Source organism: Sebastes umbrosus, chromosome 15 (assembly GCF_015220745.1).
Source record: "Sebastes umbrosus isolate fSebUmb1 chromosome 15, fSebUmb1.pri, whole genome shotgun sequence".
Taxonomy (NCBI): Eukaryota; Metazoa; Chordata; class Actinopteri; order Perciformes; family Sebastidae; genus Sebastes; species Sebastes umbrosus.
This window is the reverse complement of record NC_051283.1, coordinates 11,851,954-11,876,119: the sequence shown is the minus strand read 5'-3', so window position 1 is coordinate 11,876,119 and position 24,166 is coordinate 11,851,954. Positions and strand designations below refer to the sequence as shown.

The following is a 24,166-nucleotide window of genomic DNA, read 5'->3' as shown; positions in this document are numbered from 1 at the left end:
CTGGAGAGCTCCTTCAGGGACAGGCTGCTCCACCCGGAGTCTGTGAAGGAGCGCTATCGCAGATCAGTATCGCATACCATCACTACTACTACTCAGGTGTAATCCATACAGTGCAATATTCATCTCACTGTGCAATATCATTTTTCCACTTGTAAAGTGGAAAGTTGTAAAGTACTATAAGTTAAAGTATAACTTTCACAAACTAAAAAGTTAAAAAGTGGGCTACAAATATATACAAGTATACTTGCAGTATAAATACTATTAAACTGGGAGTACTTTAAGGTTTACTTTCATAAACTAAAAAGTGGGCTACAAGTATATAACTATTAAACAGTATACCTATTCACTTGTAGTATAGTTCATAGTATAGTTGCAGTATAAAATACAACTTAGATGTAAACTAGTTGTGTACTCAAAGTTTACTGTTCTTACACTTAAAGTACACTTACAAGTATACTACATTGATATTAGTATACTTACTAAATAAAGTATACTTCTGGGAAATATACTTGAACTTTACTTAGGTATACTTCATAAAATAAACTTTAAGTATACTACTTTTTTGTACGGGTAAACAGCTCAGTATAACAAAAAGCTTAACCCAGGCAGATTTCAAAATGTCTCTTTTTACTCTTAGTATGAAAGTTCAAGTTCATGTTCTGTTTGTACAGTGTGTTGCCACCTTTTGGACATATATGGAATAACAGGAAAGCTGCAAGTTCAAAGAGCCAAATGGCAACAGTAGAAGCAGCAGTGGTTTATTTGAGTTTAGCAACCTCTGCTGTCAAAACTTCAAACTTCCCGTGAGAGACCAGTTTTGATGTCTATCTTGGTATAGTAATCTACAGTTACATTTTAATACCATTGCTCCCTGTTACACAGCATATTCCTGTCAAACATGGGCTCTATCTGACCTTGAAATGAATAAAGCACGCAAAATTGAAAATTAATTTTTATTGTTTTTGTTTACAGCACGAAAAAGAATAATCTGCAGTTTAAGTCACAAACAAATTGTGTATGAAATTGACAGCAAATGCATATTTCTTAAAAATGCATTAGTGCAATGCAAGGAGCGGTTACATATTACACAACAGGAACAGTTCCAGTGTGTCAGCCGATGTGTGTTTGAATCTCAGATGTCTTTCAGTAGGTCTTGTCCCGGGGTCTCCTTCCAGGTAGGCGGCCAGCTGGCTGCGATGCTGGTTCTGGCCTTCAGTTTGTTATAGTAAGCTGCCAGTTTAGGGTAACGCTCTTCACATAACCTATAGAAGGGAGAAAAGTTGGTGTGAACTTCATATTACAAATGTATCACTTGTTGGTAATACATGCATTCATTTTGTCAAGCAGTATAAAGTCATTTTTAGTGATTCAATCCACGTACCCAAAACGGTAGAGATAAGCGATGCTTGGGAAAACAATCACATCAGCAAGTGAAAAGGTCTTTCCTGCCAGGAAACAGACCTAAAAGACAAATAAAACTAGTTAAGGCCACATTCAGTCATGTGCTGGTGGGCAGATCTAACAACCAAGATACTCTCTGCTGCTCAACAGGTCTGCATTCATTTGCTATTATCCCTATTAAAAGGAGCAGTGTGTAGGATTTAGTGGCATCTAGTGGTGTGGTTGCAGATTGCAACCAACTGAATACCCCTTTGCTCACCCCTCCCTTTCCAAGCGTGTCGTATTTCAGAGTATTTCGGTGACTTTCAGGTAATGCAAAAATGTGAAAGGCTCTCTCTAGAGCCAGTGTTTGGTTTGTCCATTCTGGGCTACTGTAAAAAAAAACATGGCGGTGCAACAGGGCTCATTCTAAGCTAACTAAAACACAATGATTCTTAGTTTCAGGTGATTATACACTAATGAAAACAGTTATGAATATTATATTCCATTTCTGCTGTTCGATCCCCCTAATTCCTACACACTGGACCTTTAGCAATTACACTTTACATAAATGTTAGCTGTGATGGATGGCTATAAAGTAGCTAGCTAAAATATATTGCATGTGCCTTTAAAGAAACTGTTCCACATATTCGGAAATAGGCCTACGCTTTCGCTTTCTTGCCGAGAGTTAGATAAGAAGATCGATACCACTCTCATATCTGTCTGTTAACTATGAAGCTAACGTCAGCAGCCACTTAGCTTAGCAAACAAGACTGGAAACAACTAGTCTGGCTCTGTCTGAAGGTACCAAAATGTGCCAATCAGAACCTGTAAGAGCCATAGTCTATTTGACTAGTCCGAATCAGAGAGAAAATTTATACTTTTGGTTTGTTTTCTATTTAGTCTGGTTCGGTTTCACAGTGCAGAAATTAAAGTGGACCAAATTTTAAAAAATGATTTACTGAGGGGCGTGTACGAAGGAGCGAATTTATCTTTTTCGTCTCGAGAGCTGCCGCTTCTTTGCAGAGAATCGCAGACTTTGAAATATTGCTGTCAGAGTTTTTTCACAGTGACTCTGCACAAATCCTTTCTTCTCCAGTTTATCTCTAATGACTTCATAAATGTCACTATTTTTGCAGACTTTATTTATCATATTCTGTATGTTCTCTTCGGCCCAGATGTCAAGCAAACGGTTGTTTTGATCTGCGTTCACAACTGCCTGAACGAACCGCACCAGAGTTTGATTAAAATGGACTAAATGTTGGCTGTGAAAGCGCCCTAAAGCTCACTAATTTGCATGTTATATCTTATTTATTTGTTTGATCTGTATAAAAACCAAAGTGTAAAAACAGTAAGTTGTAGTAACAACAGGTGGTTATGCGCTGGACTAGTTCTTGGCCAGGAGCAGTGACTTCCTGGTTAGTCCAGCACACAACCCCATCTGAAACCACAACTTGCCATTTTTACACTTCAGGTATAGCAAGAGATTAGATTAAACAAGCGGGATATACAGTGTTAATTAGTAAGCTTGATGGTGCATGTCCACAGGGGCGTTTTTTAACGCAAGGGATCGCCTTGCTTCCCAGCATTGGACGCCACTAGATACAAGGCACTCGACACCTTGGACGAACGCTTTCCCTCGTGGGCTGCTGCTCCCAGCTTTCAAACCGGAACCAACATGGCGGCTCGTTCGGAAACTTGCTTCTCTTATACCACGAAAATAGTTCACCGAAATGTGTTTCTGAAAACATTTAAAGCCATGCAGTTTCTGAATCTGTCTTTATTTTGGATCGACAAGACTTAATTTAAAAGTTTCTCGGGAGTTTCCAGAGGCGGCGACTTGCGTCGGACGCTCGCGATTTGCATAAAGTAGCCTAGACCTCAACTTTATGCAAATGACGCCCCATCTCTCGAATCACGCCGCCGCGCTACCAGAGTGCATTGCACGGCTGCTTACTTAGCCAATGAATGGGAAGCGTGGAAAGGACAGAGGACCATTATAGGTGGTGGTAGTGTATTCTTATAGTTCTTTTTTTGTTACCCTCGGACAAAGCCAGGGAGGGTCGCTGTTTCCCCAAGTTTCCAGTCTTTGTGCTAAGCTAAGCTAACTATCTGCTGGTGGTACGCTTCATATTTACCATACAGACATGAATGGTTTCAATCTTGTTATCGAACTCAATATGCTGCTGCTAAAATTTTACAGAACAGCATTCGCTTACATCCAACATTGCGGTGTTCTAACAAACCCTGATCATGTGTCACTTCCTCTGCAGCTCTATATATTTTATCTTGTCTGTTTGAGGGTAGGCCTATAGTAGTTTATAATCTTCAGATTTACATTCTGCAGGTATCCCTCCCACAGCTTGATCTCAGCTGTCAGAGCCTCTTTGTTTCTCTTAATGGCAGAGTCGTGTCTCTCGTCTTCCGGCACCTTCCAGGTGTAGTAGATGACCTCCCCTGAAAAATGTAAACACAGGCATTCAGTCGTGACGGTTGCTCTCGGAGGTATGACAGATATCAATCAAATCTATCCACTCGTTGTTTAACATCCACTCCCATGCTGTGCTTAGACTAATTGCGTTAATTTCCTCTGGCAGTTAAGGGTGGGGTCAGTCCGGACATTATTACATAACATCAGTTTCAAACTGAAGATAGTAAAAGTGGTTCAAATAAAGTTTGAAGCAGCCTACTTGGAAAATGCCATGTTTACTGAACTGTGTTTCTGACTATGCACAAATTGATTGTAAGTATTTGGTAATGCAACGCTCTCCTGTTTGGACGCCTCTCCAAAATCTGAAGTAACCTGCGTGTCTCATGACTTAAGCTTTGCATGCAAGCTGAGCATGTGATCCTTTGTGGGATTATTATGACCTTTCAACCTCTTTTAAAAGGGGTGCACCAGACTTAATGCATGGCTTAATTATGTGAATGCACAGCTCATTAGTTCATGTCGTGTGTTTCAGGTCCCTTGGAGGGAGCCAGTTGAAGTTGAGCTCCCTCTGAGGAGATGAAGACACAAAGTCTCAGAGGTGTAAAGTTGGCAGTTCGGTGCGTAGTGTTTGTTGCCAAGAGCGATGCAGCTCAAAATCCCATAAGACAGACTCCTAAATGGCAACAACCTCAGCTAAGACATAAAGTTGTTACTGAGATAAAGCTGTAGTAGCCTGGTTAGGTAATATGCAGGATTTACAGGGTCAAAGGCTACATCTCGGTTTGCAAAACCACAGTGAAATACTTCTTCTTTGCACGTCAGGGTTAACATACCCGATTTCTGGCTCAACGCTTGACCCTCAAACATGCGCTGGAACATCCGTGCCTGCTCAGCTGGGCAGTCAGGGATCAGCTTGTTTCCCTGGGACTTGAACTGGTTCTGTTGTTGGGAGACATGAAAAGAGCAGCCATTGTGAACGGCTACATGGTGCTCAGGTTTCTTCTCCTCTGGAGGAGGTGTAGGGTGTCTGTTTGTCTTGGAGGCATTGTCCAAGACACACAGCACAATCATCCCTCCTACTTATTAACTCCTTGGTGGCATATGGCTGCATAAAACATTAACTAGGGGGTTCTTACCTCCAGGTATATGCAGGCACCGTAGGACTCATTCAGGATGTAGTCTTTATATTTGAAGGAAGGCAGCTTCAAGACAGAGAGGAATGAAAACGTTAAGTATCATTATTTTTATTACTAAAATTACAATGTGTGCATATCAGGAACAAGCAGACTGACAGTATAAGAGGATTTGTATTGTAATGTTTAAAGATTTACCTGTCCCCTGGGATTCATGGCCAGGACTTCAGCTGACTTGTGCCCCATTTTCTCAAAGGAGAGCAGTTTCTGGTTGTAGCCCTGCAGGTTCTTCTCCTCCAGAGCGATCATGACCCTCCAGCAGGGAGGAGAGCCGGAGCCCCACAGCAGAGTCACGTCCTTGGCGGTCATGGTTGTAGAGTGAAACTGCTGCACCTGAGAGTGAAAGCACCTGGAGTTGTGAGTGGTGGGAGACGGAGTGCAGCTTGAATGTGTCAGATGTCTGCTTTTATCACAAGCTCCAGCCCTTTGCATCCATTGGTGGAGTTTAGTCCCATCCCACTTTTGTGTGTGTATCACCAAAGATCTGTGACTTAAGACATGTTAAGATCGCTCACACCCAACGCAAGCATGATACACTCCCCTTCAAGCATGTTACACTCCCCTTCTGTTCAGTGAAGGCAACATGATGACAGATTGAAAGTCTGCATATTTCATAACTGCATTAAACTGATTTGTGGCCTATAGCCACAGGCATTAGCAAAGTCAAGCATGAGGAGGACAGACTTCTCTTGCTTTGCATTAATACTCTTTGATCTCAGCCATGCAGACTTAAGGGCAATAAGGAAAAAAAACATGAATCCAACACTGAAATCATAATGCATTTTGTGCACTGATAACATAATTATATGTTACAGTAATAACCACGGGGGTTATTATTGTAATTAATCTATTCAGTGTGAGTTTGAGCTTTACATTGAACAGCAGTTTTATTATAACATTCCTACAAACATTACTTAGATAATGTGTATCTGTGGAAACCAATATTATCTTGGTTTATTGTTTTAATTTCAAACTATTCCTGCAGTGATTTACTTCATTATTTCCCGGTGCGTGTTTACGGCATGCTGAAATTTGATTGTTGAAACCTCACGGTGACTCAGCACTTTTCACTCACCCCTGCACACACAGGGAAACCAGCTCTGGCAGTTACAACTAAACGATCAAGTTGCACCTGAATATAAAAGACACTACCAATATAATTTCTCCCCATTTATAAATAAGCACCAACTGTTCACATTGTTCACATATAATTTGCAGTTTCTTTGTGCCTCTTTGTCCGTGTCAGTCTTTGAACTCCGGACGTTGTGCACTTGAGTAGCTGCCAGTATCAACTATCAACAATCTCTTGCCAGTATGCTATCTTAGTCTGCATTCAAAAGACAACTTGTTGCATGAAAGAAAGCTGCAGACATCACATGAAAAACATGTGGTCTTGCTGAAGCCTGTTCCTTCCAGCAATCTTTTCTGAGAATGTTTTTTTCCTTTTATTTTTTACTCACAAAATACAAACCTAAACCTAAATTCCAACAACTAATCAACACACAAATGCATCCTGCCATTTCAAACCTCCTCCAAACCAATATACAAATCTAAACCGACCCTTTACTAATGCACCCTTCAAACAGAAGTCCTAAACATTGTTACTTTCCTTCAATTTTCACTGTACTTTCATCTTATAGCACAGGTAACATGCAATGTTAATACTTTCGAACAGCACTGACCGAAAAAGAAGAGAACAGTTACTAGTTAAACCTGTTTTCTTTTCCTTCCTTCTTTTCTCTTCTCCCTTCCTCTTTTTTTTTATAGTGACATTAAGTACTTTTCCACTGTCGCCCATGTTTCAGCATATTCTGTCTCATTATTTTGCAGTGTGAAAGCTAACTTTTCCAACTTAAAAAAAATATATATATATTGCTTCAATGATCCAATCTTTCGTAGTTGGTGTATTTAATGCAGGGCTGCCCAAAGTGGGGCCCATGGGCCAAAGTTGGCCCACCATAAGGTTTGATTTGGCCCACCAGATGTTTCTAGCAAAAAAGAAATTAAAAATTAGTTTGAAAATGAATTTATATAATAAAAAATAGCTGTTTATACTGTTTTATTTTTGTGAGGTAAAATGCTCTTTAATTATGTAGGACCCCTAATTATTAATTATTGAGAAATAAAATGGAAAGGCAGGGACAGTGGCACACAGACAAAAGGCATTTCAAGTAATTGAACTTGGGATCCTAGTAGCCTACCATTTTGCATTTTAAGTTACCAATACAATAAAATACAATACTGAGATGTTTGCTTTTTGGTCCATAGTCCACCATTAAGTTTCAGTTTTGGCCCTCCAAGGGAAAACGCTTGCACAACCCTTAAGCAATCCAGTTTTCATGATTACCGTCTTTGTGTTCATAAATAACGAGAGAAAGATCTTTTTTCTTTAAAGATACTCTGCTGAAGTTATGTAAATCTCCCAGTATACATGATTGTGATTGTGAGTGAGATGGCTAAATTAGTGTGGATCATCTCTTTCTTTGTTATGCCAAACCAAAGTTCTTTAACTTTACTGCAGTCCCACAACAGATGGAGCAGAGTTCCTTCAGCAGCACCACATTTTATACATTTATTATCATCCCTTATGCCCATTTTATATAGCCGTGATGGAGTGTAATATAATCTGTTGAGTATTTTAAATTGCCTCAGTTTGTTTTTTGTACAACAGAAGGGCTACAGTGAGGAAAATATCTTCCTCAACCTCTTTTTTTATGGAGGTCTGTAGTGCCACCACCCCATATAAAGGGCAGATGAAGTTGTTTGGCACCAGAAAAACTTTTAAAAGGGATGTTGAAGAACCAGGTTGATAAGCAGGAGTAGTGCAAAAATAAGTGGCATTTATTAACAAAAAGTATACTGGAACAAAGGGAAAAAAATGAAACTCGGGGATTTCAATTAAACTAAATTAAACTGAAGAAAAACAAAAGTAAAAAACTCACTTTTCAGTGCTTGTGCACATACATTTGGGTATCTGGAGTGCCTACCAACCCACACAGTGGGAAATCAGACAATCAGGTTGCGTAAGATCGCATAAGATCTGGGTACTTCATCACTTGGCAGTCAAGCCATTTTGGCTTCAGGCGCCACTGAGCAACACTCATCGGAATGAATGGGAGCCCGCCTCCAACGCTGTATACAGTTCTCTTTACACATCCATGGAAATACCTTTGCAAATGTGCACCATGTTTTTCTCACAAGCCGATCAGAGCAGACTGGGCTTTTTCGGGAGGGGGGCTTAAAGAGACGGGCGCTAAAATGGAGCGTTTCAGACAGAAGGTGAAAACAGGCATATTCAGGTAGACCGTATGAGAAAAATAAAGAGTTTTTTGAACATTAAAGCATGTACCCATGTTCTAGTAGAAACCCAAAATAAAAGTATGAACCTGAAAATGAGCATGATACGTGACCTTTAAGTATTCACTTTTTGGTATATTGTGATTGTTGATTAATTCAGTAAAGATTTTAAAAACGAGCCTTTTCTGAGAAGTTAGACAAAAAGATTATTTTACAGTTCCTCCATATTTTAAGGACAACCCATCAGAGCATTTGGTCTGAGTGTAGGTGGTGTGTGTGACTTTGAGTGAGTCTGGTGACATTCCACCACTTCATATCATTTCATCTTCATTCTAAAATGCTTGCCACTAAAAAAAAATAATCTTTGTCTTCATCAGTGTGGAGGTTGTCTTTCTTGACCTGCGAGTGTGCATGAGTCATCAGTTCATCTGCTTCATTTTGCTTGACTGGCATGACAAACAGTTTCTATTGACAAAGCATATTGACGAGGACGAAAAGCAATGGTGTTTACAATACAACTGATACGCCCAGGTTCTGCTCCACATGCATTGGCTTGGATATGTTGGTTTGTGTCCTGTGTACACAGAGTGCCCATGCAAAATTTAATATGTTGGTCTGTATCCTGTGTACACAAGGTGTAAGCAAATAAGAGAGGACGGCTCCCACTGGACTGTGTAAATTAAGGCTGAATGAATAAATGTGGTACACAAAATTCAGGCTGTAGTTTTTTCTTTTTAATGCAGAGGCTCCGTAGCAAGAATGCAGTTCTCTGATCGCCCAGATAGTTACTTGAGGCCTTTTGTGGTCAGGTTTCCAAAGTAAAATCACATTTCAATATTTGGCTTAAAATGCCACTATTTGTTACTACTACTACTTTTACTTTGGATATCATACATTTGCTCTTGTAGGCTTATTATCAGCATGTGATCATCAATATTTAGCATTAATTCAATGTCATGAAGAGCGGGAAATGTGTCTGCAGACTTTTCCTGCATGTATGAGTCTTATTGAGTGCTTGTCCTGCCAGGAATCAGTTTGATTTCTAGAAACTGATCTTATAATGGCAAATAAGAAGATGCTATTTGATCACGTAAATGTTTTCATAGTTCTTACAGTTAACAGTATATCTCATGATGCACAGACAGCAGAGACTTTTGGTTGCATGGGGCAGCCACATGACTTATTTTATCTCTTCCATATAAAAATACCAACTGCCTCTGTAATCATCACCTGATGTGGCAAAACAGAGAAAGCCCCAAGGCCACATACCAGAGCTAAACATGTGCCCAGACACAGATCCAGAACATTCAACAGGTAGCGTTGGATAAAAGGGTCAAGATGAGCAAACAGGGTGTCACTTTGCACAAGTTGCTCTACTTAGTAGAACTGTGAAAAAGCTGCTGAACCCAAGTTTATAGGCATGTAAAAACACCTCTACATTGCAGATGCACAAGTGTATTTATTTGTATTAAAGTGATATAGACCAACATACAACACAGTGAAGCTGCTGTGAATCTCTAAAAGAAGATGTGCACTCTGCTGTGTTGAAGGCTGGGGTGTCATATTGAGCGCTCTGTGGTTCACCTGTCTGTGTTATTGTTGCAGGTGGTCGTTAAGGCAACCGGGAACACCTGATGGTAATTTAAGACTGGATGCAGCTGGCAGCTCGTCTCTCCGTAAAGTTCTCATCACTCACATTATGTAAATGATCCAATCCCATTTATGCAAAGTCATGATAACACAGGGCATTTCACTTACCCTTTGTGCAGGGCAAACCAGTTTAGGCACAGCCACTGACACAATAAAACCATGTCATTTTGTCAAAGACACTGCCTACCTTTTTGTATTGAGATGTGGGATTAAAAAAGTCCAAACTCTAACACAAACTACTCTCACTCTTACTCTCTTAGACTTCCCGCCTCCAGCAGTGACATCATGGTTTTATTTGACCCATGATACGGTAGAATTGTAGAGCCAATATACTGGTTCACAATGCAGGGTGTAATGAGAAACTAGAGGACATGTTGAAATGAAGACACGCTGTAGTGGTGGTTATTTAGTACAAGAACAATTTATTTCCTAGGATGACTCAAAATGCATTAGAAACTGCTGTTATAGTGACTTGTACATGTATTAGTAGATACACGGCATGTATCTCAGCAACAAAAGTTGCTATATCAACAATATCACAATGTGACATTTTGCCTGCTACCTATGCTTGTCCCCCTGGAAACATCACATGTTGTAGTTTAACATAGCCTGTGTTTATTAACAAATTTGTATCAAACATTTGACAGAAATATGATGGACAAAAACCTTTAAACTAAATATAAAAGCTAGTTTGACAAAAAAAAACAAAACAAGCACATTCTGCCCTTGTAACACTAATATATTTAGAACATACTTGTGATCTCAACACTTTTTTCCCTATTGAACAAAACCATTTTTATAGAATCCAAAACATTACGGGCAGACGTGACTTTAAAAGTGTGTGTGGATCTCAGATGTCTTTGAGTGTGTCTTGTCCTTTGGGGTTCTCCAGCCAGTGAGGAGGCCAGCTGGCTTTGACGCTGGGCCGCTCCTTCAGCAGAGCGTAATACTCTCCCAGTTTAGGGTAACGCTCTGCAGACAACCTAAAGAAAAGAACGTATAGGAGACATTTGAGCTGCAATGTCAAGAAGAAATACATCACTTATTTTGTTTCTGTGACTTCTGGAAATCGCAAACCGCCTTCTCCCACTTACCCAAATCTGAAAAGAGTACCAACAGTTGGAAAAACGGTCACATCTGCCAGAGAGAAGGATGGTCCCGCCAGGTGAGAACCCGAGCCCAGCTTGGAAGAAACAGGTGAAAAATAAAGCATATTTGAACGTGTCAATGTTGAGTTTGTTTGTGTTAAGGTGTGTACTGTATATACCAGCCCGTTCTCATTCTGAGGGATTCAAATACTGACGCTTTGTTCAATACCGCCGCACCCTTTAGCGATGGTAGGAGATGCACTTGGCGTTCCATTAACAACAATATAAACCCATCCACGGCAACAGTAAACGCTCAGATAAAGTGCTGTGGTGACGTAGTTTAAAGAGTGAAAGAGACACGAGGTGTATGTGCCCAACAATACAGGGCTTTCATCCAGGAGACCACTGTTCGTGTCCCGTGCGTTACGTTTTTCTTTCACTTTGCCATCAGCTGATCGTTCGTGTCCTGTGTTCACAATGTTCAGTGTCATTTTCACTGTACAAACGTAGACATTTTAAGCCCAACTATGTCGTTTTTTTCCTAAACCTAACTAAGGGGTTTTGTTGCCTGAACCTAAGCAAGTGTTTTTGTTTAATTCACAACATTAAGCATGTGTTTACTGCAAGCAAAAAGGGGACATCGAGGGGTCTGATAAAGCGTCAGCATGTGACGAGTTGAGATGAGAATATGTTGTATACTGCATATGGTACTCTACCTTCTGCAGGTAACCCTCCCAGAGCTTGACTTCGGTGGTCAGAGCTTCTATGTTTCTCTTTAGTGCTGAGTCATGCCTCTCTCCTTCAGGGACAAACCAGTCATAGTAGGTAACTGCATCTAGAAAAATACACACACACAGTCGTGTTTCCATCACTTTCCATTACATGACATTACATTGACTTACATTAATTTCCTGGAGACTTACCCTAACCATAATTGCACACAAACACACATTCAAGAGATAGTGGCTTCACTGGGTGTTTGATCTCATTTCCTTGGCGTAAAGTATTGCTTAAAGTGAAGCATTTCAAACATCAATAATGTATTGTTTAAAGATAAAGTTGCATTATTCTACATCTTTTCTTGTTGTCAAATATATCCTATGAAAAGCAGGTCACACACATATATACTGTATATATCTTTTAAATGCCATATCATTTCATCAAACAACTGGGCACTGCAGTTTTTAGCAATCGTTACTCAAACAGGTGAAAAAGGGGGGATTATTTTTAGCTGCGGATTAACACACATTTGTTGCAGTGAGTATTTTCAGCACCGGGTCAGTGTATGTGACTCAAAATAATCTATGTGCCCATGTTCATCATAACAATGAAACATGTCACTAAGTAATATTGGTTTTGGTCTTTTAATGGGATTTACTGATTTTGTATTATTATTTTGATTATGCTTTGCTTTAACTGCCAGAAACGATTAGCTATGTTTGTATTAAAAAGGGATTTTGAGGGATTTTAATGTATTTGTCTTACTGAGTTTTTCGTAGAATGAGAGACCCTCAAACATGCGTTGGTACATCAGTGCTTGTTCTGCCGGGCTGTCTGGGATCAGTTTGGTTCCCTCAGACTTAAACTGACTCTGCCATTGAGAGAGAAAAAAACACACACATTTGAACATATCACACTTCATAATGTTGAATTTAGTGTTACTATCTGTAAAATTGCTTTTTAAATTGATGTGCTTGTTAGTCGATGGACAGGTTCTACTGACCTCCAGGTAAAAACAAGCTGCATAGGATTCATTCACGATGACGTCTCCGTGTTTGAAAGAGGGAAGCTTAAAAATAAAACAGGTTATAATGTGAACAAGATAGACTCTATTCAACGGTTAACTGCTATCAGTGTTATCGCCATATAGCCATGTCTTAATGCAAATGCCACTGGGAGCTAATCATAACAACCTGCTGAGCTGTCACGCTCTTGGGGAACAGAAACTACATGACTACAACGTGTTTTAACTCAAACAAATCAAAACAAACATGGTGGTTAGCTAAGTAAAACGAAAGTATTAAAGTGTGTGTAGTGTTTTCCAAGGCAGTATGACTGTACTGTACAGTACAAATAGCTTATTTACTGCAAATAAAGAGTAGTGGTGCCCGTTTGCTTGAGCTGACACAGCATATATAGATCGTTTCAATCGGAATTGTGTTGCTAGGCACAACATTTGAGGTCACATTGAAGGAAGAAAATCTGAGATTATGAAAATAAAGTCACAACTTTACCAGTAAAAAGTCCTAATATTATGAGAATAAAGTCATAACTTTGCAAGAAAAAAAGTTGTAATATTACGAGAATAAAGTCATAACTTTGTGAGAAAAAAAGTCATAATATTACGAGAATAAAGTCATAACTTTACGAGAAAAAACTCGTAATATTACAAGAACAAAGTCATAACTTTGCGAGAAAAAAGTCATAATATTACGAGAATAAAGTCCTAACTTTACAAGAAAAAATTTGTAATATTACAAGAATAAAGTCAAAACTTTACGAGAAAAAAAGTCGTAACATTACGAGAATAAAGTCATAACTTTGGGAGAAAAAAAGAAAATAACACCTTATAATATTGTGACTTTATTCTCGAAATCTCAGATTTATTTTTTCCTCCTCAATGTGGCCCTAATGCTCCGTCGTACCGTCGTGCCATAGACCTACAACAATGATAAATAAAAATAAAAAAGTAAAACAAAAAACAGTTATTCATTCCCACAAATTTTTTTAAATTAAAGAGCCACATGTGGCTCTGGAGCCGCAGGTTGACCCCTGACCCCTGGCTTAAGCCCATGTTTATTTCCTGTCAATGTATGTCTGTCACATACACTGCAACAGGAAAATCAACGTTTACAACTGTGACATGGTCTATATGGCAAAACTATTTTCCAAAATCCAGTCAAGTAAAACCATAAACCACGAATTAAGACTGTCAAGTGAGCTGTACACACCTCTTGTAGAAACCCTTTATTATTATTATTATAGCTCTGTCGTTGGCGCCCTCTGCTGGGCGTTTATGTGAAAGGCACTTGAGTGAGTAAAATCCAAATTTTACTGATAAAAAAATGCTGCATGGTCAAATTTAATATAAGCCGAATTAAAAAGCACATCCATGTGATTCGTCTAAAGCCTTCAGTCATGTTTCAGCAAGTAAACATTTTTGCAGGTAGACTGTAAAACATTGAATAGACCAGATTTTGAATGGAGTTTGGCTTTGCCAACAGCACACCTATCATGGAGGATAAACATAGTGGGATTATAGCTGACCGGTAGTCTAACGTTAATGTACTATTTATTTAACAGGTTAGGGTGGATTAAAGCTAACTAACTCTACTCCATACCTGTCCCCTGGCATTTATATCTAGCACTTCTTGGGACTTGTGCTCCATTTTCTCAAAGGAGAGCAGTTTCTGGTTGTAGCCCTGCAGGTTCTTCTCCTCCAGAGCGATCATGACCCTCCAGCAGGGAGGAGAGCCGGAGCCCCACAGCAGAGTCATGTCCTGGGCCATGGTGGTTGTAGATCTGACAGGCTTGAGTAGAGTGAGCAAACCTTTCTTCTGCTGTCACTGTGCAAACCAACTGCGCACCATACAAGGGATTTATTGTTACTCTTCTTCCCACAGTTCTTGGGGATCTCAAGCTATAATAGAAGCGTTCATTGCCCCCTACTGGTTGGAAGGAGGTACTACAACAACGTGTTGTCTTTGCAATAATTTCCCTTCATCATATCTTTACTTTTGGTCCCATTTGAGATAAATTCCATTGGAAAAATACCAAAAATAAATACAGAATTTGTTTCGAAATAATTAAAATAAAAAAATATATATAAAAATAATATATTTTTTTTCATTCTACAACTGTGACCACTGGTCACTGAACATTTCTGATAGCCACACAATTTTTTTGTCTACCACTTCTGAAATCTATATAGAACGCTTTACAATTATAAACACGACTGTGTATTGGCAAGAATTTGGCGATACGATACGTATCATGGTACAGGGGTTACCATTATGATACGATATATTGCAGTACTGTAAGTAAGGCGATATTTTTTTTTATCACATTTTTTAACTGTCATAGTATGAAGAACATACCGCCATATGAATACAATCTGAGTAAAGAATAAGTTTACTTTTTTATGCAAATCAGATTAGTAGGATCTGCATTTGCATTATCACAGAGGACGCATATCTTTGCAAATACAATAAAGCATTGACTGAGTTAATCTTTGCATGTAAACTATTACCTACCTCTCTGCCATGGTGGCAGGTGCCCTGAAATTTTGACCTGCCACAGTCAACATTTACCCTGTGGCAGGTGGCTGGTACTAATTTCATTCCCTGACTAGTAGTATACTTTAATACTTCTTGGGACTAAATTGGCCCACTTTTTTATTTTTAGTTTATAAAAGTATACTTTTAAGTGTACTTTAAGTGTAAGAATAGTACATTTTGAGTACACAACTAGTTCACATCTAAGTCGTATTTTGTACTGCAACTATATTATGAACTATACTACAATTGAACTTATAGGTATGCTGTTAGTTTACTAGTTATATGCTTGTAGCCCACTTTTTAATTTATGAAAGTACACTTTAAAGTATACTCTCAGTAAACTACTATTTTATTAGTTTTTACTGCAAGTATACTTGTAAGTTTTCTTTAACTTATAGTACTTAGCCAATTTATGCATTACATAAAGAGACTTTTGCTATTTGACTTGATATTTTGTGATGAGATTTTAAAAAAATAATAATAATTTTAGTTTTTCTCACATGCCTACACGGTGAACAGAGAATGTAAAAAAACATAGAAAATGTGTACAGATCTATGGATGCATTCGGGCAAAGCATAGAGATGTTACAAGATAAGGGGCAGAATAGAAATGTTTATTATTCAAGTTAGATAGACATTATATCAACATTTTAGACTACCTCTCAGCATTGGTAACATGTCCCAAACATACTTTGTCCCATATTTGGTTTGTTGGGATCTGGTCACCCAAGGTGAAGGTGTGTGTTTCAGAGATCCTTGAGGATGTCAAAACCCCTTGGGCAGGCCAGCCAGTGTGGGGGCCAGCTGGCTTTAATGCTGGCTCTATCCTTCAGCAGGCTGTAATATTTGGCCAGTTTGGGGTAACGTCCAACAGACAGCCTAAAGAGAAGAAATGAGGTTATGATTTCACTGGTAAAACAAAATCAGTCTACGCTCATTGAACTCTGTCACCTACCCAAAACGAAACGCATAAGCAATGTTTGGAAAGACGATCACATCAGCCAAAGAGAAGGCCCCCGCCAGGTATGAGCCTGCAGCCACCTTGATGCAGAAATCAAAATGAAAGACTGCAGCATAGTGGGTGCACATATACACTGTGTGTGTGTGTACTTTAATGCTCTATACCTTCTGCAGGTATTCCTCCCAGAGTTTGAGTTCAGTGGCCAGAGCTTCCTTGTTTCTCTCCACAGCAGAATCATGTCTCTCCTCTTCAGGGACAAACCACTCATAGTAGATGACTGAATCTAAGACAGATCATCCAATATGAATAGTGTGTGATTGTGTTCAGGAGGTATTCTGGTATTTGTGTGCACCTTACTGAGTTTATCAGTGAATGGGAGACCCTCCATCATGCGTTGGAACATCTGTGCTTGCTCTGCAGGACTGTCAGGGATCAGCTTGTTGCCCTGAGACTTGAACTGATTCTGTCACAAATAGAAAACATAAAGATCAGGCTTATGATTTCAGTATAATATTAAACATATCTTGTTTTTACACTTTACCTCCAGGTATAAACATGCTGCACTGGACTCATTCAGTATGTTGTCTCCATGTTTGAAGGCAGGAAGCTGGCAGAAAGACATGATATTGGCATAAGAAGGCAGGATTTTAAGTTGGCATTGTGCAGTGCAGTTTGTGCCACAAGTGCATCGTTACATGTATGGAGAACGGAAACTAAAAAATGAAAAATATATGAATAAATAAATGAATGACTCAATAAATAAATGAAAGTCATTAAATATAGCAAGAATTTATTAAAAATAAATATAGCCATTAATTAACTGGTAAAATGTGCCATAAATTTATATTTCTGTATTAATTTGCTTCTTTATTTATCTTTGTATTAATTCCCTTATTTATTTACTCCTTAGTTTAATTTTCCCTTTTATTTATTTATTACGGAAGCCCTGAAAGGCAAGCGAATATTTTTTTTTCTGGTGATCCATTTTCTAAGTCTGATCTAAATCATTTTCTCTCCTGTGTTTATAACTTTTTTCATTTTTTTTTGTCCGTGAAACAGGTAGAAAAAAACTTTTTTTTTAAGCTGATTTTTCTAAGTTACTTTTTTTTCCTGTCTGAAAACAACTGAATCTCTTTTTTTAGGCAGATTTTTCGAAGTTACTTTTTTTCTTTGCCTCTTAGGAAGCCCTGAAAGGCAAGCGAGAATTTTTTTTTCTAGTGATCCATTTTCTATTTTATTTTCATTTAAATTTTACTTACAGTACTGAATGGTTTTAAATATGTCTGTGTCTGATTACTTGATCTTTGTGATCATCCTGTGCTATGCTGCAGTGAACCTACCTGTCCTCTCGGGTTGATTTCCAACACTTCCTGGGATTTGTGCTCTCCCTCCTCAAAAGACAGCAGCTTGTGTTTGTAGCCCTGCAGCTTCTTTTCCTCCAGAGTGATCATAAGTCGCCAGCAGGGAGGGGATCCAGCCCCCCACAGCAGACTCATCGACTTTGCCATGGAAACAGACGGGGTCGTACAGACAGACAGGACTCAACCTTGAACTGCACGAGTAAAGTGAGCAGCAGTTGTGTGGAGTTTATAGCCCCTCATTAATCCAAAGGTTGGTCAGATAGAGAGGACAGAGACACCCACGTGTTCAAGAAGTGAAAGCAATGAAGAAGAATGACATGCTTTTTTTTCACTCAATGTTTTTTGTTTTTTATTGCAGAGTGTGTATACACAGCATTTCAAGTGAACGTGTATGGTTTTATTTATGCAGCGATATTTCCCTGTTTTCGTTGTACTGCGAGAGGAGCAGATGGTTCAGCTGAGACTCCAAACTTTTCAAGTTCATACAAAGTGACCACAGAGTTCAAAGTAAATGCCCAAACACTGCTCCCCTCTCTCAGCACGGAGCGATACTCCGACAACACATATTTCAGCTACGACCACATCTTTCATTTATTACAATTCACAGAATAGCCTCTTTTTACCCTTTCTCTCCTCAGACTATAATACAAGTTTCTACAGAAATTACAAAAATAATACATCACATGAACCGCACTAAACATGCACACTGTAGTACTACAGTACTTAGTACCTGGCAGCTGACGAGGGCATTTACACATGTTATGCAGAATTCTCCGCATGTCCTTCAAAATAGATTATTAAAATTTTAAAAAAAATGTCATTATCTTTTTGTCTTTTTACACTTTACAAACAGTTCCTCTGAGATAAATACTTCCTTTTGTCTGCGTTCTGAATCAGTCGCTCATGTCAGCATTAGAAACTATTCATGTTGAGTAAGGTGCAAGATGTCCGAGCTTTGAAAATAAATATTTTTTGCCAAAATAAAAAAAAGTTAATTGTAATCATAAATTGATATAACTACACCTGTGAATGTGACATTTGTGAGTTATCTGAGAAGTAGGAGGTGACTGAAACAAAGATGGCGAAAAGGTACAGTATCATCCCTTTTAAATGAAAGGCACATCAGATTGAAAACCTTTCACGTTCCTACTAAACACAACTACACTCGTCACTTGTCAATACGTGCAGCTGCAGAAGCAAACATTTGCCTTTTCACAAAGGATAATTCTTAGTGAGCCTCTTTGTTTGTTGTGATCTCTTGGGAACAAATCAAACTTCCTCTTTACAACCGAAATTCACAGCTTAAATAAATGAGAAAATGGTGAAGCCACACCTACAGAAACTCACAAGCAAGAGTTATCCTTTTGGACTAATGCAACGTTTCAAATACATGTTTAGATAAAAAAATTATCCATTCAGTGTAGAGGCAGCGTCACTCAATTAAAATTTTCCTTGCCAAGTTGAATGCTTCAGTTCTCTTTCTTCACTTCCACTTCTTTGTGTTGCATTAAAAAAAAACACTATCATGGCTGCAGCTTCATCACTCAGACACATCAGGCAAAATTAGCAGCTGGCAAAAACCTAAAGGGGTTTGTGACTGGTGAAATATAACTTAAAACTCTAAAGTGTGGCGAAGGCAGACAGCTGACAGAGATGTCGTTTCGAAGATTGTAGCTGTGTTTCCACGGCGATGACGACAGGCGGGAGGTTGGACGATCACATTTATGTATCCGGAGAATCGGTGAGTCCTAAAGCGAGAGCTTCCTCTGGGGTTAGACCGCTCTTCAGAGTCCGCCTCACTGTGAGGAGAGGAGAGGAGACTAGTTAGCACATCTTGAAGGTACTGATTCCCAAGGCTTCAGCTGATAAACAAGAAGCCTGACAACCAATTCCTGACCACACAATAGAGTGCTACAGGAATGACATATTTTTGTAGGCCAACCAGGAAATTAGAATCGTCCTGGTTCCCTCAACAAAAAGCCAATGGGATTTCTCCATTGGGTTTTGGATTATTGCAGAAAATAAACTCTGGCAAACAAACGTTTGTGATACTTACACATTTTGTGCCATAAAATAATCTCCACAAATTAACGCCGCTTTTGAAGCGTAAATGCATTCACCAGAAGTAAAAAGCTAACGTTAGGCTATAAACTAAATACAACACGGTCGCATGAGCGCGAGTATATTAGCATCCGCCTTTCTTAAGACATATAAAAGCTTCAAAATTCACAAGTGGGATATTTACTGACGTATTTAAATTGTAGAACAAAACGTTACAATCTCTTAAGCTTGTGTTAACCACAGACCTTATTTCAGGAATCTAACTAAAAACCCATTGACTTCCAGACGAGGGAACCGGAAGTGCTTAAATGCTAACTCATTTCAGGGTTTTAGGACTCATTCCTGTAGCATCCTATGCAGAAATATTTACTAAGAGAAACAAATCTCAAAGGTGTCTTCACAATGAAAAAATGCCTCCTTAATAATAACGAAGAAATGAGTCTTCAATAATAAATAAATGGTTCTTCGATAATAAGGAAATGTGAATAACGGGGGTTTCAATGGAAGTATTGAACAAATAAAGCCTGCAGCGTTGGCAAGCACAAACTCTTGCACGAATAGCAGCACTAACCCAAAACTAGTGGAAAGGTGTTCTTTAATATTCACTCATTCAATAATATTCAAGTTTTCAGAATGCTTAAAGACATACTATGCAGGAATTATTGCGTAATGACCGTGGTTGCCAGAACACAGCAGAGTGTACCACCTGCAGCATCACATACAGCAGCAAAAGTGAAAGCTGTTCCCAGATTTACTCTCGTTTTGGAACGAGCTTTGTCTGCTTGGCGTTTCGCCTCTCTAAATTTGCGTTTTTCCGGTGCTTTGTCCGCCACTTTCGTAGCTTTGTCTTGGATGTGGGCTTGTACATGGGGGCTACACACCCACTGCCCAAAGGTTGACACCCCAAGAAATGCTCCAAACACAACAAAACAACAAGAAAATACAGGCAGAGGGAGGGATCTCTGCAGATACAGACACCACTGTCGTAAGTGATGATTGAGAAGGATTATTTTTGTATGAGGCTTTACAGTGTTTTTTTAAGGAAAGTCCTGCATAGTATACCTTAAAAATCACAATCAAGACCAGAGTTTCTGGCTAGCAATATCATCTGAAATGAGGTTTGCATTAAGTCAAGGAAGGATCAGAATGCCCAAAATCACCCTCAATCAGAAAAAGTTAAAGACAGGAAAGCAGTCTCAAAAGGGCCTTAAGACCAGATTTTCTGGCTCACTATCATTATCTCACTATCTATTTCCAAAGGAGGTAACACAATGGTGATTGAGCCTGTCAGAAAATGCTGTGTTTTTCTTCATTGTATAAGCATAAAACATGGAAGTATGAACACAATTCTGAAGACTTGAAGCTCATGTATCAAGAAAAAGACTCAAGAGTGCTAAACTCTAATCACAAGTCCATTATTTTCACTCAAATAGAAAATTTTGAAATCAACCAGGACTGAAAAGCACCAAGCTGCAGTCAGTTGTTAATTAGGATCCAGTCCTAACACCCTGCTGCTCAACAGCTGATCTGAATAATCTCCAATCAACTCAGGACAACTGTGACATTCAGCTAAAATGAAGAGCAAAAAGGGAAATGACAGCAAGTACCAAAGAATAATGGACTGCTAGAACAACATGGTCATTTGGTTTGCTCAAAGTGATGTCTACCAGTTCCTTACTAACTTTATACGGTATGCTTTCATTGTACACAATTTCCGCAGTTAGTATACACGAAATCGACTGTTTTAAAATGATACAATAGGCTTCTTGCTCTCTTGTGTTGTTGGCATCCATTAAACTGTGACTTTAAAATGCTATTTTCTAATTCCACTCTCCCCAAACACACCTGTGACTGCTCCAGTCATGCTACGTTCAAGTGTCCCCTGATCTCACCCTAATGTCTGATTTTATGTCCAGCGCTACTCTGTGCTTGTGTTTTAGTAAGTTCTTTTTTACTTATTATCAGAGTAAAGGTGGGCGGGCCCATAGTTCAAACAGGTGAATGGGCCCCGCCCCCGCCTTTCAACAACTAGGTGTATAGAAAGACAAAGTCCCGCCCCTTCCGGTGGACCACCATGGGACCTTATTTCGGCGAGAGACAACTCATTTTTATATCACGTTTGAATTGCGTCATGTATCACACACGTTTGTCAATTTAAAACATAATTTAGCAAGTCAAGAAAGTCTCAGTTTGTGGTAAAACTGTTGAAGCATAAGACTGTGAACATAATACGTAATTAGAAAGACTACACACCCAAAAGTCAGAAGCTACGATGCCTGTGTGTTTCGTATCGGGATGTACTCACACCAGCAACAGGTCTCGCTCTTTCTCTTCATGGTCGTTATGAATCTCTGTCTGTATGTCTTTCGCATATCTCGAGAACTGCTCAAATGAATAAACTTTGAATAAACAAGCAACCAGCGCTATGTTGCAGCAGACGGGGCTTCAGAGCTCTGCAGACTGAGACGAGCATGTCGTCCGCGGCAGTTCACTTGCTGCTGGATGCTCGTCCAGACTCACACGGACTCGCAGCACACCTTCGCAAGCATGAGACGGTAGTGGTGGAAGTGTTTTAAATAGTAAGATTGGTGAAAATGCATGTGTTTGGGAAGTAGTGAGCATACTACTGGATGAACGAGACTTGGATTATACTGAACGAGTTGTGTGAGAGTTTGTAAACAGATTTTTGATATAGTTTTGCTGTTGTTAAACCTGGACCCCATTTACTTCAATTCATTAAGGATTTTCAGATTCTCCATTCACATGGAGCAATTCAGGTGACTCGGTGGTAGGGCCCAGCCCCCTAATACCTGTCCTTGCCGTCGGGACTGCCCAAGGTGCAACAACAACACTGGTCTGTGTTGCAAATGCAACACATAAAGTAAAGTTTCTAATGTTACAGACGACCCCTCCGCCAGGTTTCCCCTCAACCCGTGTCTTGCGTTCTCATTGGCTGTAGCTACCCGACAGGTCCAGATATTTAGCATGCTAGATATCTGGAATGCGTGAGCGGTGCACCGGTAAGCCTCTCAGCTCGTGTCTTTGAAAAGTTCACACATAACGCTCGAGCACCAAGCCAGCCTCTGATCTGGGGCTTTTGTTGGGGAGCTACAAAAACTGTCCCGAGTGGAAAATCAGGGCTTAAGTTGTGTAGTGCGAACTAGGCATAATCAAAACCTGCTTAGAATTACCATGTGGTGTCGATTTGAGATAGAAGTTAAGTATTCAGGTCTTACATGACTTGCGGTTGGCCCTAGACCTCCTCCTCTCTCTGGGCTGCGATCTGGTTCCTGGACCCTGAGTGGCCGACCTCACTATACGCTCCATGATCTCGTCTGCAGCGTCGTCTCCACAGATCTGAGTGTCCTCCACGGAGGGGGTCCATGCCGGCATAGTGCGACCTGAACAAATCGAGCAGAATGACAAAAGGCATGAAAAAAGAAACCCTTTATGGTGCACTCTTGTTTTACTGTTGACTTCTCTTGTGTGACCCTGTAAGGAACTTCCTGTCTCCCTCACCTCCCCTTCCAGGCCGGGATCTTGTCCTTAACCGAACCCCTGGCACTCCGCTGGCCTCCCTGTCGCCGCCACTGAGGCTGGTTCTCAGCACGGCTTTCATATGCTCGTGCTCTGCAGCGTCCTCGGTGTGGTCCAGACCCTGAGGATCCTCGCCCTCCTGTCCGCCAATGGGGGCGCTGTTGCTGCTGCTGGAGCCATACGGACCACCCTGATGGAGAAAGACCGAATGAAAGAGAATCAGAATTTGGACAGCTTGTATTTTAAATATTTGGGGCTTTGACTCAAACATGCCAAAGCTGAAGCATCAACGAAAACATCCAATCTGTAACAATTATGATGCCTACTCTACTTTATTGACTGATCCACTCAGATGTTAAAATCAGTGAAAAGGAAAATGTTGAGGTAAAGTGGTCCAGGATTAGTGGTTTCATGCACACACAGACACATGCAGACAGCCAACACTTATGTTGATACCTCACTCTCCTCTTCATCATCAGACTACAGGGGAAAGAAAGAGTGAAAGTCAAAGAAAATGAAGAATAAAAGCGGCGGCAGATTTGGAAAGAGAAGAACAAGAAAATAGAGTGGGAAGTCTCTTTGTGTAAGGGATTCTGTGTTTGTGTGTGATGCTCACAGGAGCGTTGACATCCATGATCATCTTTCCTCGGGTCTTGTTGCGTTCGCGGTGGTCGGCTCGCTTCTGTTTCTGCTGCAGCACGCGGTCTCGGGTGGTTCGGTACTCCAGCGCAAATTCGCTGAGGATTTTACTGAACCTGTGGACGCTGACCTCTCTCACACTGTAGGCTGGATGGCCGAGGAACAACAGGAACGAATGGAACCTGGGAGGAAAGGAGAGGAAGAATGAGAAAAAACAATCTTCTTAAAAGTCTTTGTAGGAAAATATTTTCTCCAGGTGTAATGCCATTTTTTTTAATTATTACAGGTCTG

General features: G+C 39.8%; 4 protein-coding genes across 8 annotated transcripts in view; all 4 read right to left on the bottom strand.

Moving 5' to 3' along the window:
• Window positions 1–939: 939 nt before the first annotated feature.
• On the bottom strand, window positions 940–5,405 carry LOC119503702 (glutathione S-transferase A-like). The gene is made up of 6 exons (XM_037795592.1): window positions 5,143–5,405; window positions 4,948–5,013; window positions 4,645–4,750; window positions 3,719–3,837; window positions 1,382–1,461; window positions 940–1,262 (listed from the first exon to the last, which is right to left on the bottom strand). The coding sequence occupies exons 1-6, from the start codon at window positions 5,311–5,313 to the stop codon at window positions 1,133–1,135; spliced, it is 672 nt and encodes a 223-aa protein (XP_037651520.1). The 5' UTR covers window positions 5,314–5,405; the 3' UTR covers window positions 940–1,132.
• A 4,945-nt stretch (window positions 5,406–10,350) lies between these two features.
• LOC119503675 (glutathione S-transferase A-like) lies at window positions 10,351–14,642 on the bottom strand. Its single transcript, XM_037795563.1, has 6 exons — window positions 14,381–14,642; window positions 12,763–12,828; window positions 12,525–12,630; window positions 11,756–11,874; window positions 11,046–11,134; window positions 10,351–10,934 (listed from the first exon to the last, which is right to left on the bottom strand). The coding sequence occupies exons 1-6, from the start codon at window positions 14,546–14,548 to the stop codon at window positions 10,802–10,804; spliced, it is 681 nt and encodes a 226-aa protein (XP_037651491.1). The 5' UTR covers window positions 14,549–14,642; the 3' UTR covers window positions 10,351–10,801.
• A 1,287-nt stretch (window positions 14,643–15,929) lies between these two features.
• LOC119502980 (glutathione S-transferase A-like) lies at window positions 15,930–17,817 on the bottom strand. The gene is made up of 6 exons (XM_037794367.1): window positions 17,618–17,817; window positions 16,819–16,884; window positions 16,635–16,740; window positions 16,442–16,560; window positions 16,272–16,357; window positions 15,930–16,195 (listed from the first exon to the last, which is right to left on the bottom strand). The coding sequence occupies exons 1-6, from the start codon at window positions 17,783–17,785 to the stop codon at window positions 16,063–16,065; spliced, it is 678 nt and encodes a 225-aa protein (XP_037650295.1). The 5' UTR covers window positions 17,786–17,817; the 3' UTR covers window positions 15,930–16,062.
• A 142-nt stretch (window positions 17,818–17,959) lies between these two features.
• Window positions 17,960–24,166, bottom strand: part of fhod3a (formin homology 2 domain containing 3a) — a 73,805-nt gene continuing 67,598 nt past the window's right edge. For 4 of the 5 annotated variants that reach the window (XM_037794361.1, XM_037794364.1, XM_037794366.1 and 1 more), the window contains 5 exons: window positions 23,853–24,057; window positions 23,693–23,716; window positions 23,219–23,426; window positions 22,936–23,100; window positions 17,960–19,437 (listed from right to left, as the gene is read on the bottom strand). In XM_037794361.1, coding sequence (XP_037650289.1) covers window positions 19,361–19,437; window positions 22,936–23,100; window positions 23,219–23,426; window positions 23,693–23,716; window positions 23,853–24,057 — 679 coding nt within the window. In that variant the 3' untranslated portion in view covers window positions 17,960–19,360. The remainder of the gene's footprint in view (window positions 19,438–22,935; window positions 23,101–23,218; window positions 23,427–23,692; window positions 23,717–23,852; window positions 24,058–24,166) is intronic. The other variant, XM_037794363.1, reaches the window with a different exon arrangement.